Genomic DNA, 20,109 nt, shown 5'->3' with positions numbered 1-20,109 from the left:
TAATATGACCCCTCACTCATTTGAACTCCTATAGCACTTAAGAGTTTATTCTACTCAAATGGTGGTGTCTTAGTTAATTTATTAGTTCTCTTTCCATCAATGTAAGTAGAGCAAGTATAAATTCCTTGCTAGCAGACACTCCATTTTATATATATCTTGATACCTTTCTGATGTCTGAATATATCACCAGACATATGCTCAAAAAATGTGTTAATCTGGCCAGGTGCGGTGGCTCACACCTGTAATCCCAGCACTTTGGGAGGCCGAAGCAGGTGGATCACCTGAGGTCAGGAGTTCAAGACAAGCCTGGCCAACATGGGAAAACCCTGTCTCTACCAAAAATACAAAAATTAGCTGGGCATGATGGCGAGCGCCTATAATCCCAGCTACTTGGGAGGCTGAGGCAGGAGAATCACTTGAACCTGGGAGGTGGAGGTTGCAGTGAGCTGAGATCAAGCCATTGCACTCCAGCCTGGGTGACAAGAGCGAAACTACGTCTCAAAAAAAAAAAAAAAGTGTTATTTTGACTTATAAATTTGAAAGAAAGTTACCACAATAAAATACTGGCTGAATATTTTGAGGTAGACTAGGAAGCCAATAATTCTATATAAAGATAAAAAGTTTCAAGTAAGCAGTATAATTTAATTCCATAATTTAATACCATTGACCAAACATGTAAGTCATACTTAAGCCATATGAGTTCTCTCTAGCCCAATATAAACATATAAAAATTAGCAATAAATGACCCTAAGTAAATAGCACTTTAAACTTTTCAAAGCATCCTGCACATAAACCCTAACTAAATATACATTAAATTAAATTGTCTTATTTGGTCTCATTTGAAAATATACTTGGCCAGGTGTGGTGGATCACATCTGTAATCCCAGCCTGAATAACACAGTGAGACCTTGTCTTATTAAAACAAAGTCTTTTTTTTAATAAAATATTTTTTGTTTTTAAGACAGGGTCTCACTCTGTCACTCAGGCTGGAGTGCAGTGTTGCAATCATGGATCACTGCAGCTGTGAACTCATGGGCTCAAGAGATCCTCCCACCTCAGCCTTCTGAGTAGCTGAAACTACAGGCATATGCCACTATACCTGGATAATTTTTTTGGTTGTTTGTTGTTGCTGTTGTTTGTAGAGATAGGGTTTCACCACGTTGCCCAGGCTGGTCTTAAACTCCTGGGCTCATGGGATCCACCCACCTTGGCCTCCCAAAGTACTGAGATTACAGGCATGAGCCATCACGCCTGGCCAAATAAAATTTCTTTTTTGTTTTTTTTTTGAGACGGAGTCTCGCTCTGTCGCCCTGGCTGGAGTGCAGTGGCGCAATCTTGGCTCACTGCACTCGGTTCCCAAAGGGAACCTCCACTTCCTGGGTTCAAGCAATTCTCCTGCCTCAGCCTCCCGAGTAGCTGGGACTACAGGCACGTGCCACCACGCCCGCCTAATTTTTTTGTGTGTATTTTTAGTAGAGATGGGGTTTCACCGCGTTAGCCAGAATGGTCTCAATCTCCTGATCTCACGATCCGCCCACCTCGGCTTCCCAAAGTGCTGGGATTACAGGCGTGAGCCATCAAGCCCAGCCAAATTTTTTTTAAAAAAGAAAATATACTTGTCTGACTGAAATATCAAAATAATTAAAGCAAGAAAGATTCTGATACAGATTATTAAAAAGTGACAATTATATAAACTTATAAAAATAATTCTCCACTTTGGGAGGCCAAGGAGGACGAATTGCTTGAGCCCAGGAATTTGAGACCAGCCTGGACAACATGGCGGAACTCTGACTTTACAAAAAATGTGAAATTTAGCTGGATGTGGTGGCACACCTGTAGTTCCAGCTGCTCAGGAGTCTGAGGTGGGGAAGATCAATTGGGCCCTGGAGGTCGAGGCTGCGTTGAACCATGATCATGCCACTATACTCCAGCCTGGGTGACAGTAAGACCCTATCTCAAAAAAATAATAATAATTCTCAAAGGCAAAATGTGTCTCCTCAAGTGAGTGCTAAAAGTTAAGGATAGATAACTTGAGGGCGTAATTTTACTTTTATTGTCACTCACTGATTTAATTACAATTTCCCATAAAGTAATCAGGAAAATTAAATAACAATCTCTCCTCTTTGATAAATTACCAGTCAGCAATAGAAAACAACTGTTCTAATGAGAGTAAAGCAATTTGACAGACAGAGGAAGTTGCTTTATTAAATGCAGTTAATTACCAATAAATTAAGTCTCGATGGGTAGAAAACGACCTAGAGTACCACTAAACCCCAGCAAGATAGATTCAGCATGATAAATCCTGAATCCCTCCTTTTTTTGCTATTAGTGCTATTCTAGCAAGCCTCCAATGTTTCAGTTTTCTCACTGATCAGAAGGAAGGAAAAGCCATTACCTAAGGATGTTGGGATGGGAGAGTCTATTCATGAGCTGTACTTCTTTCAGCATGTTTGCCCGGTTACTGCTCAACGTGTTCATCTTAAGAGCCATCACCTGACCAGAAGCTCGGTGTCGTACCTAGAATATTAAATAGAATAAGAAAAGACGGTCAAGGGCAACAGCTATATATGAGGTCAACATCTCCAAATGCACAATATGCCAAGATATTTTTGTGCCACTTTAGATAAAATATACATCTAATTACATTAAAGCATCACTTCCATGAATGAAGACGAATTATTCTACCCAAGACCAGTATTATTTCACATTGAGTTGGCCAGAAAAACAATGTTAATAACATCTCAATAAATCATGTCTGATATACACCATGGAAAACTATGTAGCCATAAAAAGGAATGAGGTCATGTCCTTTGCAGGGAAGGGGTAAATGGGATATCCATCACCTCAAGCATTTATCATTTCTTTGTGTTGCAAACATTCCAATTATACTCTTAGTTATTTTAAAATGTACAATTAAATTATTGTTGAGTGTAATCACCCTGTTGTACTAAATCTTCTTCATTCTATCTAACTATATTTTTGTACCCATTAACTCCTGGGTACCATGAAGCTGGAAGCCATCATCCTCAGCAAATTAACACAGGAACAGAAAACCAACACCGCATGTTTTCACTCATAAGTGGGCGTTGAACATTGAGAACACATGGACAGAGAGAGGGGAACAACACGCACCAGGGCCTGTTAGGGGGTGGGGGCTGAAGGAAGGGAACTTAGAACTTAGTCAATAGGTGCAGCAAACCACCATGGCACAAAACTGCACGTTCTGCACATGTATCCCATTTTTTCTTTTTTTTTAAGAAGAAATAAAGAAAAAATAAATAAATAAATCATGTCTGGTTTGTTGCTGCTGTTGTTTTTCTTTGAGACAGGGTGTCACTGTGTCACCCAAACTGGAATGTAGCGGCACAATCTCGGCTCACTGCAACCTCGCCTCCTGGGCTCAAGTGATTCTCCTGCCTCAGCCTCCTGAGTAGCTGGGATTACAGGCATGTGCCAACATACCCAGCTAATTTTTGTATTTTTAGCAGATGCAGGTTTCACCATGTTGGCCAGGCTGGTCTCAAACTCTTGACCTCAGGTGATCCGCCTGCCTCGGCCTTCCAAAGTGCTGGGATTACAGGTCTGAGCCACCATGCCCAGCCAATCATGTCTGGTTTTTTTTTTTTTTTTTGAGACAGAGTCTTGCTTTGTCACCCAGGCTAGAGTGCAATGGCGTGATCTCAGCTCACTGCAACCTCCACCTCCCGGGTTCAAGTGATTCTCCTGCCTCAGCCTCCCAAGTAGCTGGGATTACAAGTGCCTGCCACTGTGCCTGGCTAATTTTTGTATTTTTAGTAGAGACAGGGTTTCACCATGTTGGCCAGGTTGGTCTCGAACTCCTGACCTGATCCACCAGCCTCAGCCTCTCAAAGTGCTGGGATTACAGGTGTGAGCCACCGCGCCCAGCCTGTTTTTAATACCTTAGGGAAAAAAATGAGGGAAAAATTTTAGGCTGATTCCTCATGGCTGACCTTGGTGAGTCTTAAGACACCAACAGAAAAGAGTCCTTTCTGTGGCATTCTAAGTGTGCAAAAAGAAGATATATGCATAAGCCTTATACAACACTTAATAAAACTGTCTTTATAAGATGCTAAACCCACATACTCAAAGTCTCCCCCAAGTACCATAAAAATATATCTATAGGCCGGGCACGGTGGCTCAGGCCTGTAATCCCAGCACTTTGGGAGGCCGAGGCGGGCAGATCACGAGGTCAGGAGATTGAGAGCAGTCTGGCTAACACAGTGAAACCCCGTCTCTACTAAAACCACAAAAAATTAGCCAGGCGTGGTGGCGGGTGCCTATAGTCCCAGCTACTCGGGGGGCTGGGCCAGGAGAATGGCGTGAACCCGGGAGGTGGAGCCTGCAGTGCGCCGAGATTGCACCACTGCACTCCAGCCTGGGCAACAGAGCGAGACTCCGTATCAAGAGAAAAAAAAAAAAAACTAGGCCGGGCGCGGGTGGCTCAAGCCTGGAATTCCCCAGCACTTTGGAGCCGAGACGGGCGGATCACGAGGTCAGGAGATCGAGACCATCCCTGGCTAGACACGTGAAACCCGTCTCTACAAAAATAACAAAAACAAGCCGGGCGAGGTGGCTGGGCCCTGGTAGTCCCCAGCTACTCGGGAGGCTGAGGCAGGAGATGCTAAACCCGGGAGGCGCGAGCTTGCAGTGAGCTGAGATCTGGCCACTGCACTGCCAGTCCGGGGACGAGCGAGACCCGCCTCAAAAAAAAAAAAAAAAAACTGTAAGAAAAAATTCAATGCTAAATATAGAAAGTAAGTCCGTGAACCTTTGGAGCTAATTTGTAGTAAATCTCTACCCGAAGCCACCTTATAATCATTTAAACATCACTCAAGTTAAATACAAGAAACATGGGCCACACGACTCACATTATTACCCATATGCACAGAGGAAAGTCTACTTCTAAAAGCATTCACCCTCTATAGAACTCAATCTTTTTTCCCTGTGTAAAATTTTTTTTTATTTTTTTTTTTATTTTTTTTGGTGACGGAGTCTCGCTCTGTCGCCCAGGCTGGAGTGCAGTGGCCGGATCTCAGCTCACTGCAAGCTCCGCTTCCCGGGCTCACGCCATTCTCCTGCCTCAGCCTCCCGAGTAGCTGGGACTACAGGCGCCTGCCACCTCGCCCGGCTAGTTTTTTGTAGTTTTAGTAGAGACAGGGTTTCACCGTGTTAGCCAGGATGGTCTTGATCTCCTGACCTTGTGATCCGCCCGTCTCGGCCTCCCAAAGTGCTGGGATTACAGGCTTGAGCCACCGCGCCCGGCCTATTTATCATTTCAATGCACACTCCACAGGTTTCATAAACCATAACACTTTACTTGAGATTGTTTTCACCCTGTGAATGTGGTCTCATTGGTAGCACACTAAGACCACCAGACAAAACATTTTGTCTGATTCAAAGAAGCGAAAATGAGATACATGTGTTTCCTACTTAGGAATTATGAATGAGGCAGTAGAAAAATCATGAAGTCACAATGATCTTTCTGGCTAAAAAAAATTCATTTCATATCTTGCACAACGGGGACTTTACTATGCAAAAATGTCATTATCCTATGGACTTCAGGAGTATCCTTTCAATATGCTATACTTGATCAAATGGGAATTCCAAAATAAAACATGACAACTTACTTAAACTCTTCAATATCCGAAAACTCCTTGAAATGACAATAGCTCCATAAGTTTATCATAGCTATTAATACAGGTCAGACATCATAGCTTATCTTAGAATTCAAAGAAATAATGTTTCAGAGTGGCCAGGCAGAAGAGGGAAGGTTGTTGAGGGGGAGGCTGGGCCAAAACACAAAGAGCCACAGGAACCCTGATCGGAAAACTAAGGCAGGCAGAACACTGGCTGCCTCTCCTCTCCTAGATCACTGAGTGAGATTTGGAACCCAGCTCTCTTCTCAGTGCATCAATGATTCTGTTGTAATGTACCTCTTGACTGATGAAAGAGAAGTAGCTTTCCATTTCAGATCCTGCATGGGTAAGTTAAAAGAAACATTTATAAACAAAGAGCTCACTGGCAGTATTTTTCCAACTCTATTTACAGAAGACATCTGTGTTTTAATAAGGACTCTCCATGTGAAAGTCACTCTTCACTTCTTTTCCATGAAAGATCATTCATCCTGACCAAGTGGGATTTAGCCCTGGGATGCAAGGATAGTTCAACATATGTAAATCAATCAATGTGATACATTGTATCAACAGAATGAGGGACAAAACCATATGATCATTTCATTTGATGCTGAAAAGCATTTGATAAAATTCAACATCTCTTCATGATAAAACCCTCAAAAAACTAGGTATAAAAGGAACAGAACTCAAAAGCCATATATGACAGACCCAAAGGTAGTATCATACTGAATGGAGAAAAACTTAAAGCCTTTCCTCTGAGATATGGAACACAAAAAGGATGCCCACTTTCACCACTGTTATTCAACATAGTCCTGGACATCCTAGCTAGAGCAATCAGACAAGAGAAAGAAATAAAGGGCATCCAAATTGGAAAGGAAGAAGCCAAATTATTCTTGTTTGCAGATGATATGATCTCGTACTTGGAAAAACCTAAAGACTACACTAAAAAAAAAACTATTAGAACTGATAAATTCAGAAAAGTTACAGCATACAAAATCAACATACAAAAATCAGTAGCATTTCTATATGCCAAGAGCAAACAATCTGAAAAAGAAACCAAAAAGTAATCCAATTTATAGTAGCTCCAAATAAAATTAAATACCTAGAAATTAAGTTAGCCAATGAAGTAAAAGATCTCTAAAAGGCCAGACACAGTGGTTCATGCCTATAATCCCAATACTTTGGGAGGCCAAGGCAGGAGGATTACTTCAGTCCAAGAGTTCGAGACCAGCCTGGGCAACATAGTGAGACACTATCTCTACAAAAAACACACACAAAAAAAAATTAACTGGGCTTAGTGGCTCAAGCCTGTGGTCCCAGCTAGTTGGGAAGCTGAAGTGGGAAGCCGAGGGTCCAGGCTGCAGTGAGCTGTGATCGTGCCACTGTACTTCAGCCTGGGTGACACAGCAAGACTGTCTCAAAAACAAACAAATAAAAAAGATCTCTACAATGAAAGTTATAAAACACTGATGCAAGAAACTAAAAAAGATACAAAAAAAAATGGAAAGATATTCCATGTTCATGAATTGGAAGAATCAGTATTTTAAAAATTTCCATACTATTCAAATATTAAACTTTCCATGGAATCACAAAGACCCAGAATTGCCAAAGCCATCCTGAGGAAAAGAAAAAAAGCTGGGCCAGGTGTGGTAGCTCACGCCTGTAATCCCAGCACTTTGGGAGGCTACTGCATCTGGCCCAGCTTTTTTTTATAACTTTCATTGTAGAGATCTACAAAAATGAGTTGAGCATGGTGGCACAACCCTGTAATCCCAGCTACTAGGGAGGCTGAAGCAGGAGAATGGCTTGAACCCGGGAGGCAGAGGTTGCAGTGAGCCGAGATTGCACCACTGCACTCCAGCCTAGGTGACAGAGTTGAGACTCTGTCTCAAAAAAAAAAAAAAAAAAAAAAAAAAGAAAAGAAAAGAAAAGAAAAAAAACTGGAGGAATCACTTTACCTGACTTCAAATTATACCACAGAGCTACTGTAACCAAAACAACATGGTACTGGCATAAAAACAGAAACATAGACCAATGGAACAGAATAGAGAATCCAGTAACAAATCCATAAATCTACAATAAACTCATTTTCAACAAAAGTGCCAAGAACATACATTGGGGAAAGGAAAGTCTCTTCAATAAATATTGCTGGGAAAACTGTATAGCTATATGCAAAAGAATGAAACTAGACTCCTATCTCTAGCCACATACAAAAATCTAATCAAAATGGATTAAAGATTTCGATCTAAGACCTCAAACTGTGAAACTACTACAAGAAAACATTGGAGGAAACTCTCTCATTGGTCTGGGAAAAGATTTCCCAATAATACTCCAAAAGCACAGGCAACCAAAGCAAAAACAGACAAATGGGATCACATCCAGTTAAAAGCTTCTGCAAAGCAAATGAAACAATCAACAAAGTGAAGAGTCAATCCATGGAATGGGAGAAAATATTTGCAAAATATCCATCTGACAAAGGATTAATAACCAGAATATGTAAGGAGCTCAAACAACTCTATAGGAAAAAAAAATCTAACAATCAGATTTTTTAAATAGGCAAAAGATCTGAACAGACATTTCTCAAAAGAAGACATACAAATGGCAAACAGGTATATGTAAAGGTATTCAACATCACTGATCATCACAGAAATGCAAATTCAAACTACAGTGAGATATCATCTCACCCTAGTTAAAATGGCTTTTATCCAAAAGAAGGGCAATAAAGAATTCTTGGAGGCTGGGCACAGTGGCTCATGCCTGTAATCCTAGCACTTTGAAAGGCTGAAGTGGAGGATTACCTGAGGTCAGGAGTTGGAGACCAGCCTGGCCAACATGGTGTGAAACCCCATCTCTACTAAAAATACAAAAATTAGCCGGGCATGGTAGTGCACATCTGTAATTCCAGCTACTTGGGAGGCTGAGGCATGAGAATCACTTGAACCTGGGAGGCAGAGGTTGCAGTGAGCCAAGATCATGCCACTACACTCCAGGCTGGGCAACAGAGCAAGACTCTGTCTCAAAAAAAAAAAAAAAAAAAGAATTCTTGCAAAGATGTGGAGAAAGGGGGAAGCCTCGTGCACTGTTGGTAGGAATGTAAATTAGTATAGCCACTATGGAGAACAGTTTGGAGATTCGTCAAAAAACTAAGAATAGAGCTACCATATGATCCAGCAATCCCACTACTGGGTATATACCAAAATAAGGGAAATCAGTATGTTAAATAGATATCTGCACTTCCATGTTTATTGCAGCTCTATTCACAATAGCCAAGATTTGGATGCAACCTAAGTGTCTATCAACAAACAAATGGATAAAGAAAATGTGGTACATACACACAATGGAGTACTATTCAGTCATAAAAAAGTATTAGAACCTGTCATTTGCAACAACATGGGTGGACCTTGAGGGCATTATGTTCAGTTAAATAATCCAGACATAGAAAGACAAACTTCACATGTTCTTATTTATTTGTGGGAGCTCAAATAAAACAATTGAACTCATGGAGATAGAGTAGAATGATGGTTAATAGAGGCTGGGAAGGGTAGTGCAGGGTGTGGGAGAGTGGGAGCAGTTAATGGGTACAAAAATATAGTTAGATAGAATGAAGATTTAGTACAACAGGGTGATTACATTCAACAATAATTTAATTGTACATTTTAAAATAACTAAGAGTATAATTGGAATGTTTGCAACACAAAGAAATGATATGCTTAAGGTGATGGATATCCCATTTACCCCGATGTGATTATTACACACTGTATGGCTGTATCAAAATATCTCATGTACCCCATAAATATTGTCTACTATGTACCCATAAAAATAAAAGTTTAAAAAAGATGTACCCACCATCACACGCAGTTACAAAACAGCAATAACATAGCTAACATTTACAGCATTTGCTACATACTAGGTACTGCTGTGTAACTGCTTTATACATATTAACTTATTTAATCTTCAAGATAATTCTGTGATGCCGGGCGCGGTGGCTCAAGCCTGTAATCCCAGCACTTTGGGAGGCCGAGATGGGCGGATCACGAGGTCAGGAGATCGAGACCATCCTGGCTAACACGGTGAAACCCCGTCTCTACTAAAAAATACAAAAAATTAGCCGGGCGAGGTGGCAGTCGCCTGTAGTCCCAGCTACTCGGGAGGCTGAGGCAGGAGAATGGCGTGAACCCGGGAGGCGGAGCTTGCAGTGAGCGGAGATCGTGCCACTGCACTCCAGCCTGGGCAGCAGAGCGAGACTCCGTCTCAAAAAAAAAAAAAAAAAAAAAAAAAAAGATAATTCTGTGAAGCAAGTATCGCTAAATAACCTCCTTTTACAGCCATGGAAACTGAGGCACAGAGAGATTAAATCTTTCTCAAGATCATACATCTAGTAAATGGCAGAGACACAATTTGAATACAAACTATGCAAAGAATATTGAGCCTGATACAGTCAGACTAACTGATTCAAGAAAAAAAGCACTGTGAATATTGCATAAAAATCATTCTACCAAGGTATAATACTCATGATCTTGTATGTGTCTCACAACATGGTCTTGTAATACATGGTCTTGTAATATAGAAAACAAAAACTGACAATGTAAGGCACATGTGACAAATCTATAATCTTTATTTTTATTTTTTTTTTAACAGGGTCTCGCTCTGTCACCCATGCTTGAGTGCAGTGGCATGACCTCAGCTCACTGCAGCCTCCCCTTCCTGGGAACAAGAAATCCTCCCACCTCAGCCACTTGAGAAGCTGGGACCACAGGTGTGCACCACCATGCCCAGCTAATTTTTATATATATTTTTTAGAGACAGGGTTTCATCATGTTAACCAGGCTGGTCTCAAACTCATGGGCTCAAGCAGTCTGCCTGCCTCGGCCAGGAATGAGCCACTGCACCCAGCTCTAAATCCACGATTTTTTTTTTTTTTTTTTTTTTTTGAGACAGAGTCTCACTCTGTTGCCCAGGCTGGAGTGCAGTAGCATGATCTTGGCTCACTGCAAGCTCCGCCTCCCGGGTTCAGCCATTCTCCTGCCTCAGCCTCCTGAGTAGCTGGGACTATAGGCACGTGCCACCATGCCTGGCTAATTTTTTGTATTTTTAGTAGAGACGGGGTTTCACCGTGTTAGCCAGGATGATCTCAATCTCCTGACCTTGTGATCTGCCTGCATCAGCCCCTAAATCTTACAGCTGTAATCCCAACACTTCGGGAGGCTGAGGCAGGTAGACTGCTTAAGCCCAGGAGTTCGAGATAGCCTGGTCAACATGGTAAAACCCATCTCTACAAAAAAATACAAAAATTACCTGGGTGTGGTGATGCGCACCTGTGGTCACAGCTACTCAGGAGGCTGAGGTGGGAGGATCGCTTGAGCCCAGGAGATCAAGGCTCATAAAATATGAGACATTTTAACACATCTCTCAAAAACTGAAAGCTCGCCAGGTGCAGTGGTTCTCGCCTGTAATCCTAGCACTTTGAGAGGTCGAGGCAGGCGGATCATGAGGTCAGGAGTGCAAGACCAGCCTGGCCAATATGGTGAAACCCCATCTCTTAAAAATGCAAAATTAGCCAGGCGTGGTGGTATGCGCCTGTAGTCCCAGCTACCTGGGAGGCTGAGGCAGAAGAAGCGCTTGAACCTGGGAGGCAGAGGTTGCAATGAGCCGACATCATGCCATTGCACTCCAGCCTGGGTAACACAGCGTGACTCCATCTAAAAAAAAAATTAAAAAAAAATTTTTTAAACCTCAAAGCTCAAGAAGACAAGAAATTAGTAAGGATATGGAACATTTCAATAACAAAATTGGCATGTTTGCTCTAATCCTTCCTCAAAGGCAGGCATTTTTTAAAAGTATATATGACAAAATTTATCAAAATGCTACTAAACAAAAATTATAGGAGGCCATAACAGTTTTGGATTGAGTTCCTGCACTATGCTTCAACAGACAAGACTAAAAATGAAAACGGAGTTACCCATGCTAAAGTTCTACTAAGTTGTTCCACTGAGTTGTTATCTGACTTTCCAAGAAATCAGGAAAGAGAGATAACAATAAATCACCCAAACTGGCCAGCTTCAATTTTCAATTGGCATAACTAAAGTCCCTCCGCTTTAACTCTTACACAAAATAAGTAGCCTGAAGTAAGTTGATACTAACAAATCAGTTACTTTTCTGTTGTTTTATATCCCTGCCTTTGCATTATAAGAACTTTTAAAGGGCTAATAATATACTTTCAGGTCTTTGCTTCTGCTTTTTTAAGCCCTTCTCTGACTATAAAGCCAAATTCTTCCGCTCAGCTCATTGGTACACTTATTCTATTTTAGGAAATGAAGAGTTGCTGGACTCTAGAATAGCAATAAAGACAACTATAATCTTTAAACTATATTTATTCTAATTATGTCCTTTAACAGATCTGGTGACCACAAAGGGACCTGAAGGAGACTGCTGAAGACCCTGAGACCCTTGGAGGAACACAGAAAGGCTCTGCTAACCCCCTTTTGGAGGAGAATCTCTGTCTTCTCATGGAGCCTAAAGAGTTGCGAAGATGGGTATGGTGGCTTACAGCTGTAATCCCAACACTTCGGGAGGCCGAGGCAGGTAGACTGCTTAAGCCCAGGAGTTCGAGATAGCCTGGTCAACATGGTAAAACCCATCTCTACAAAAAAATACAAAAATTAGCCGGGTGTGGTGATGCGCACCTGTGGTTGCAGATGCTCAGGAGGCTGAGGTGGGAGGATCGCCTGAGCCCAGGAGATCAAGGCTACAGTGAGCCATGATCAAGACACTGCACTCCACCCTGGGCAACACAGTGAGACCCTATCTAAAACAACCAAACAGAAAAAATAGAGTTGTGAGTAAAGCTCTCTCAGGTCTGAGCTCTGCTCTCTTTTGCCTTTGATCTCTCTGATATCTTTGCCTTAGGGTACCAAGGGTTAGTTTCTGCTATGAGAGAGCACTTGATGATAAGATAGCTAGGGTTACTTTGTACTGTAGCATGGCACATGACTTTTGGGTTTGTGGTGGCTGACAAGTCACTGGCAAGGGTTGCATCTTTTTGCTTCCTCTTTGGAGACATTTCATGTGTGGTTTTATAAAAGGCTTGAACCAAGCCCCCAAGAATATGGCTGGACAGAAATGTGGGTTACATCTCACTTGCTACTAATATATAGACAGACAGAAATATAGATTGCATTATATTTGTAGTTAGTGTAAAAAGCTACAATTTTATAAGGCAGAATCACCCAAAAAATTCTGGAGATAATCCTCCAGTGACTTACACTTCCTGTACAAAAATTGAGCTTATGGCCTAGAACCCATTTACTGAAAAGTAAGCAGATTAAACAATACTAATTATTTACCCAACACCAATTTTCTTCTTTTTTGTGACTGAAAGAAAACCAACCTGACAATCTTCCTTCCAACTAGGAGAGTCCATGTAACATACTGCAAGTAAGAAGATGCAAGAGGCCAACAGTGGCTCATGCCTGTAATCCCAGCATTTTGGGAGGCTGAGGTGGGCGGATCACGAGGTCAGGAGATCGAGACCATCCTGGTTAATATGGTGAAACTCCGTCTCTACTAAAAATACGAAAGAATTAGCCAGGCATGTTGGCATGTGTCTGTAGTCCCCGCTACTCAGGAGGCTGAGGCAGAAGAATCACTTGAATCTGGGAGGTGGAGGTTGCAGTGAGCCAAGATTGTGCCACTGCACTCCAGCCTGGGCAACAGAGCAAGACTCCATCTCAAAAAAAAAAAAAAAAAAAAAAGATGCAAGTGGGAATTGCTACATGGAATTTCTGGGGATGCTATTAATTTCTTGAAGAAATTGTACTTTTTCCTTCTCCCTTATTATAGTCTGGAACAAAGACATGATGCGTGCATCAAGAGTAGTTATTAGGGATGCTCAACCAGTAAGTATAATGCAAATATTCAAAAAAATTTTTCCAAAATCCAAAACACTCTGGTTCCCAGTTTTTGGATAAGGGATACTCAACCTTTTACTGGCCACCAGTAAAAGGGGTCAGAGAAGTATTCCCAGAGGAAGTCATCCTTCGGTTTTCTTTCTTTCTTTATTTTTTGAGATGGAGTCTCGCTCTGTCACCCAGGCTGGAGTGCAGTGGTGCCATCTCAATTCACTGCAACCTCCACCTTCCCGGGTTCATGCCATTCTCCTGCCTCAGCCGCCTGAGTAGCTGTGACTACAGGCACCCGCCACCACGTCCGGCTAATTTTTTTGTATTTTTAGTAGAGACGGGGTTTCACTGTGTTAGCCAGGGTGGTCTCGATCTCCTGACCTTGTGATCTGCCCTCCTCGGCCTCCCAAAGTGCTGAGATTACAAGCGTGAGCCATCACGCCTGGCCCAGTTTTCTTAAAGAATAAGAGAGAGTTTGTCAAATGGAACAAGCAAGGAAAGGGCATACTGAGCAGGTGTAAAAGCATGTGCAGAGGCTCAAAGGAATAACAGCATGGGATATTCTAAGGAATGGTGAGAAACTGGGTTTGGCTCAAGGCCTAGTGGCTACATGTAAAGGAATTGCAAGTTTGTGATGAGTCTAGCATGGAAAGCAAGAACCAGAAAATAAAAGATTTTTAGGGCAAGGCACAGTAGCTCATGCCTGTAATCCCAGCACTCTGGGAGGCTGAGACAGGAGGATCACTTAAACCCAAGAGTTCAAGGTCAGCCTGGGAAACATGATGAAACCCCATCTCTACAAAAAATACAAAAAACATTACCCAGGCGTGATGGCACATGCCTGTGGTCCCAGATACTTGGGAGGCTGAGATGGGAGGATCACTTGAGCCCGAGAGGTTGAAGCTGCAGTGAGCCGAGATCACGCCACTGCACTCTAGCCTGGGTACACAAAAATAGAAAGGACGAATTGGATTGTTTATAACCCTTTTGTGTTATAAATTGAGGGGATGGGTACCCCATTTTCCATGATGTGATTATCATGCATTACATGCCTATATCAAAACAACTCATGTACCCCCATAAATATATATACCTAATATTGTACCCACAAAAATTAAAACAACAAAAAAGAAATACTTCCATCATCAGCTCTGGAGCAAATGCAAAATATACTGAAACTGACCAAAAATACACTGTTTTGTGTGAACCTTAAATACACATGTGATACAAATGAGGAAGGTCTCACTTCAAACACATCAATTCACATCCCCAAAACACTGAATCTTCCCAGGAAAGCTTTGTCTCTGAAACCCCTGTACCTCAAAGGGGTTACAAAACCAGATAAATGCAACAGGAAAAATAATAGGAAATTTAGCAAGAAGTAGTTTGAGAAGTAATAAGGATATGCAATGAAGACCATTTCCAAGGTGCAGAGCCCCAAGAAGCACTGAACTGTTACAATCCTTTTCGTCCCAGGCTTTTCAATGCCAAAATCTTTTTAAAAGGGTCGTAAGAGGTGGGGAGGTAAGTTGCTTTCCCTCTTTATTCGCTTTTGTAAATTCCTGCAATATGGTTTCAGCCCCTTGGAATATATGTTTGGGAGATTTGGCAACTTTCCTCATCTTTAGGAACCTATCTCTGACTGTGGCTCATCTCTCTAACTATTTTGCTTCATTTAAGTATGAACTGGACAGATGTTGTATTATATTTCTTTTCCTTCTTCTCTACACCTTCCCCCAAATAGAGAGACTCAAGGTTCAGTTCCTATTGCTCTAGTCTTCTCTATTCAGTCTTTTCCTTGACTGTTTCTGACATTCAAAACATTTTCTGATAGTTAAAAATGCTCTCAATAACAATGACTTTATGTCAGAGTAATATTGTACAATTCATCATTTTCCCTATGTTTGTTCTTTCTTAACCTTATTTTTTAATTGACATAAAATATTTGCATATATTTATAGAGTACACATGATATTTTGTTACATGCATAGAATGTGCAGTGATCAAGTTAGGGTATTTTGGGTTTCCCTCACCTTGAGTATTTGCCATTTCTTTTTTTTTAAGACAGGATTTCATTTGCCTAGGCTGGAGTGGTGCAATCATGGCTCACTGTGACCTTGACCTCCCAGGCTCAAGCAATTCTCCCACCTCAGCTTCCTAAGTAGCTGGGACTACAAGCATGCACCACTACACCTGACTATTTTTATTTCTGTAGAGATAGGATCTTGCTTTGTTGCCCAGGCTGGTCTTGAACATCTGGCATTAAGTGATCCTCCTGCCTCGGCCTTCCAAAGTGCTAGGATTACAGGTGTAAGCCACTACACTAGGCTGAGTATTTATCATTTATATGTGTTGGGAACATTTCAAGTCCGCTCTTCTAACTACTTAGAAATATATAATACATTATTAATGATAGTCACCCTACTCTCCTATTGAATATTATAACTTTTTAAAAATTTATTGGCCGGGCGCGGTGGCTCAAGCCTGTAATCCCAGCACTTTGGGAGGGCCGAGACAGCGGTGCACGAGTCAGGAATCGAGCCATCCTGGCTAACAACAGTGAAACCCGTCTCTACTAAAAAAATACAAAAAACAGCCAGGGCGGTGGTGGCGGGCGCCTGTATCCCAGCCTACTCGGAGGCTGAGGCAGGAGAATGGCGTAAACCCGGGAGGCGGAGCTTGCATGGAGCTGAGACGCCGGCACTGCACTCCAGCCTGGGCGACAGAGCGAGACTCGTCTCAAAAAAAAAATAAAATAAAATAAAATAAAATAAAATAAAATAAAAATAAAATAAAATAAAAATAAAAATTTATTATTCATTTATTTATTTATTTATTGGAGATGGAGTCTTGCTCTGTCACCCAGGCTAGAGTGTAGTGGCGTGATCTCGCTCACCCGCAACCTTCCACCTCCCAGGTTCAAGCAATTCTTCTGCCTCAGCATCCCGAGTAGCTGGGACAACAGGCGCACGCCACCACACCCAGCTAATTTTTTGTAATTTAGTAGAGACAGAGTTTCACCGTGTTGCCCAGGCTGGTCTCAAACTCCTGAGCTCAGGCAATCTGCCCGCCTTGGCCTTCCAAAGTACTAGGATTACATGCATGAGCCACCGCGCCCAGCCTCTTTTTTCTTTTCTTTTTTTTTTTTTTTTTTTTTAAGACCGAGTCTCACTCTGTCACCCAGGCTGGTTGCAGTGGTGCAATCTCGGCTCACTGCAGCCTCCACCTCCTGGGTTCAAGCAATTCTCATACCTCAGCCTCCCAAGTAGCTGAGACTACCGGCACATACCCACCTTGCCTAGCTAATTTTTTTTTTTTTTTTTGTATTTTCAGTAGAGACAGGGTTTTGCCATATATTGGCCAGGCTGGTCTGGAACTCCACGCCTCAAGTGATCCGCCCTCCTTGGCCTCCCAAAGAGCTGGGATTACAGGCATGAGCCACTGTGCCCAGCCTATAACTTACACTTTCTATCCAACTATATATTTGTACCTATTAACCAACTTTCTCTATCCCACGCACCCTTTCCAGCCTCTGGTAACTATCATTCTACTCTTTACCTCTATGAGATCAACTATTTTAGTTCTCACATATAAGTTGAGAACAGGCAATATTAGTCTCTCTGTGCTTGGTTTATTTTACTTAACACAACGACCTCCAGTTCCATCTATATTGCTGAAAATGACAGGATTTCATACATTTTTATGTCCAAATAGTGATCCACTGTGTATTTACACCACATTTTCTTTTTCCACTCATCCATCATTGAATGCTTAGGTTGATTTCATAGATTTGCTACTGTGAATAGTGTCGCAATAAACATGGAGATGCAAGTATACCTTTGGTATATTGATTTCCCTTCCTTTAGATAAATATCCGCTAATGAGATTGCTGGATCATACAGTAGTTCTATTTTTCCTTTTTTGAGAAAACTCCATACTGTTTTCCATAGTGAACATACTAATTTACACTCCCCCCAAGAGTATAAGAGTTCCCTTTATGCCATATCCTCATCAGATCTGGTTTGTTTTTTGTTTGTTCATTTTTTGGGTTTTGGGGTTTGTTGTTGTTGTTGTTTTTGAGATGCGGTCTCACTCTGTCTCCCAGGCTGGAGTGCAGTGGTATGATCATAGCTTACTGCAGCCTCAAACTCCTGGCTCTAGGGATCCTCCTGCCTCAGCCTCCCGAGTAGCTGGGACTACAGGAATGTGCCACCACACCCAGTTAATTTTTGTATTTTTGGTAGAGACGAGGTTTCACCATGTTGCCCAGGTTGGTCTCGAACTCCTGAGCTCAAGCAATCTGCGTTGATCTCCCAAAGTGTTGAGATTATAGGCACTGGCCACCATGTCTGGCCTGTTTTTGTTTGTTTGTTTGTCTAAGACAGGGTCTTGCTCTATTACCAGGCTGGGGTGCAGAGGCACGATCACAGCTCACTGAAGCATCAGTCTGGGCTCAAGCGATCCTCCTGCCTAAGCCTCTCAAGTAGCTTGAACTACAGGTGTGCACCACCACATCCAGCTAATTTTTTTTTTGTAGAGATGGGGTCTTTTTGTCTTTTTTTGTCTTTTTGATGGTAGCCATTCTAAATGAGGTAAGATACTATCTCATTGTATTGATTTGCATTTCCCTGATTAGCAATTTTATGATGTTGAGCATTTTTCATATACCTGTTGACCATTCCTATGTTTTCTTTCAAGAAATTTGTGTGCATGTCCTTTGCTCATTTTTAAATGGGATTATCAGGGTGGGGAGAGATGGTTTTTTATTTTTTACGGTTCAGTTGTTTGAGTTCCTTGTATATTCCGAATATTAGCCCCTTTTTGGATGAAGAGTTTACCAGTATTTACTGCCATTCAAAAGGTTGTCTCTTCACTCTATTGTTTCCTTTGCTGTGCAGAAGTTTTTTAGTCTAATATAGTCCCATTTGTCGATTTTTGGTTTTGCTGCCTATGCTTTTGAGGTCTTTGCCATAAAATCTTTGCCTAGACCAATGTCTTGAAGCGTTTCCTGTTTTCTTTTTTTTTTTTTCTTTTATTTTTTTGAGACAAGGTCTTTCTCTCTTACCCAGGCTGGAGTGCAGTGGCTTGATCATAATTCACTGCAATCTTGAACTCCTAGGCTCAAGAAATCCTCCCACTTCAGCCTCCCCAGGCTGGGACTACAGGTGTGCACCACCATGGCTGGCTAATTTTTTATTTTTTTGAGTCAGGGTGTCACTCTGTTACCCAGGCTGGAGTGCAGTGGTGTGATCACAGCTCACTGCAGTCTCAACCTCCTGGGCTCAAGCAATCCTCCCACCTCAGTCGCCTAGGTAGTTGGGACTACAGGCACATGCCACCACACCCAGCTAATTTTTTTGTATTGTTTGCAGAGACAGGGTTTCACCATGTTGGCCAGGCTAGTTTCAAACTCCTGAGCTCAGGCAATCTGCCTGCCTTAGCTTCCCAAAGTGCTGGGATTACAGGCATGGGCTACTGCACTCAGCCAAATTTTTTTTTTTCTAAAGACAGGGTCTCATTATATTATCCACACTCATCTCGAGCTCCTGGGCTCACATGATCCTCCTGCCTTAGACTCCCAAAGTACTGGGATTATAGGTGTAAGCCACTGTGGCCTAATTCTTTTTTTTTTTTTTTTTTTTTTGTAGAGACAAGGTCTCACTATGTTGCCCAGTATTCTTTTTTTAATTATTATTTTTAAGACCCAGAATAACATGCTGAAACCCCTATGTTTTCTTCTGGCAGTTTTGTAGTTTGGGGTTTTACATTTAAGTCTTTAAATTATCTTGGTTTTATTTTATTATTATTATTATTTTTTTGAAACAGAGTCTCACTCTGTTGCCCAGGCTGGAGTGTACTGGCATGACTGGATTTGAATTTTGTATATGGTAAGAGATGGAGATCCAGTTTCATTCTTCTGCATATAGAATATACCATGTTCTCAGCACCATTTATTCAAGGAAGTGTCTTGTCCCCAATGTATGCTCTTGGTGCCTTTGTTTAAAATCAGCTGGCTGTAAACACGTGTATTTATTCTGTTCCACCGGTCTGTGTGTCTGATTTATACCAATACCATGCTGTTGTGGTTAGTATAGCCTTGTAATATATTTTGAAGTCAGGTAGTAAGATGCCTCCAGCTTTGTTCTTTTTGTTCAGGACTGCTTTGGCTATTTGGGCTCTTTTTTGGTTCCATACAAATTTTGGATTGCTTTTCTATTTCTGTGAAAAATGACATTGGTATCTTATTTATTTTTTGGGGGGGGGATGCACTCTGTCGCCCAGGCTGGAGTGCAGTGGCATGATCTTGGCTCACTGCAACCTCCGCCTCCCGGGCTCAAGCGATTCTCCTGCCTCAGCCTCCCGAGTAGCTGGGTTTACAGGCATGCACCACCATGCCTGGCTAATTTTTGTATTTTTAGTAGAGATGGCGTTTCACCATGTTGGCCAGGCTGGTTGCAAACTCCTGACCTCAGAAAATCCTCCCACTTCAGCCTCCCAAAGTGCTGGGATTACAGGCGTGAGCCACCGCACCTGGCTTTTTTTTTTTTTTTTTTTTT

General features: G+C 41.9%; 1 protein-coding gene across 4 annotated transcripts in view; it reads right to left on the bottom strand.

The window, feature by feature from the left end:
• TESK2 (testis associated actin remodelling kinase 2) overlaps positions 1-20,109 on the bottom strand; it is a 162,737-nt gene that overhangs the window by 76,505 nt on the left and 66,123 nt on the right. For all 4 annotated transcript variants that reach the window (XM_017881798.1, XM_017881800.1, XM_017881799.1 and 1 more), the window contains one exon: positions 2,396-2,517. In XM_017881798.1, coding sequence (XP_017737287.1) covers positions 2,396-2,517 — 122 coding nt within the window. The remainder of the gene's footprint in view (positions 1-2,395; positions 2,518-20,109) is intronic.

Source organism: Rhinopithecus bieti, unplaced genomic scaffold (assembly GCF_001698545.2).
Source record: "Rhinopithecus bieti isolate Rb0 unplaced genomic scaffold, ASM169854v2 scaffold_12155, whole genome shotgun sequence".
In the NCBI taxonomy this organism is placed as follows: Eukaryota; Metazoa; Chordata; class Mammalia; order Primates; family Cercopithecidae; genus Rhinopithecus; species Rhinopithecus bieti.
This window is presented reverse-complemented; position numbering and strand designations above follow the sequence as displayed.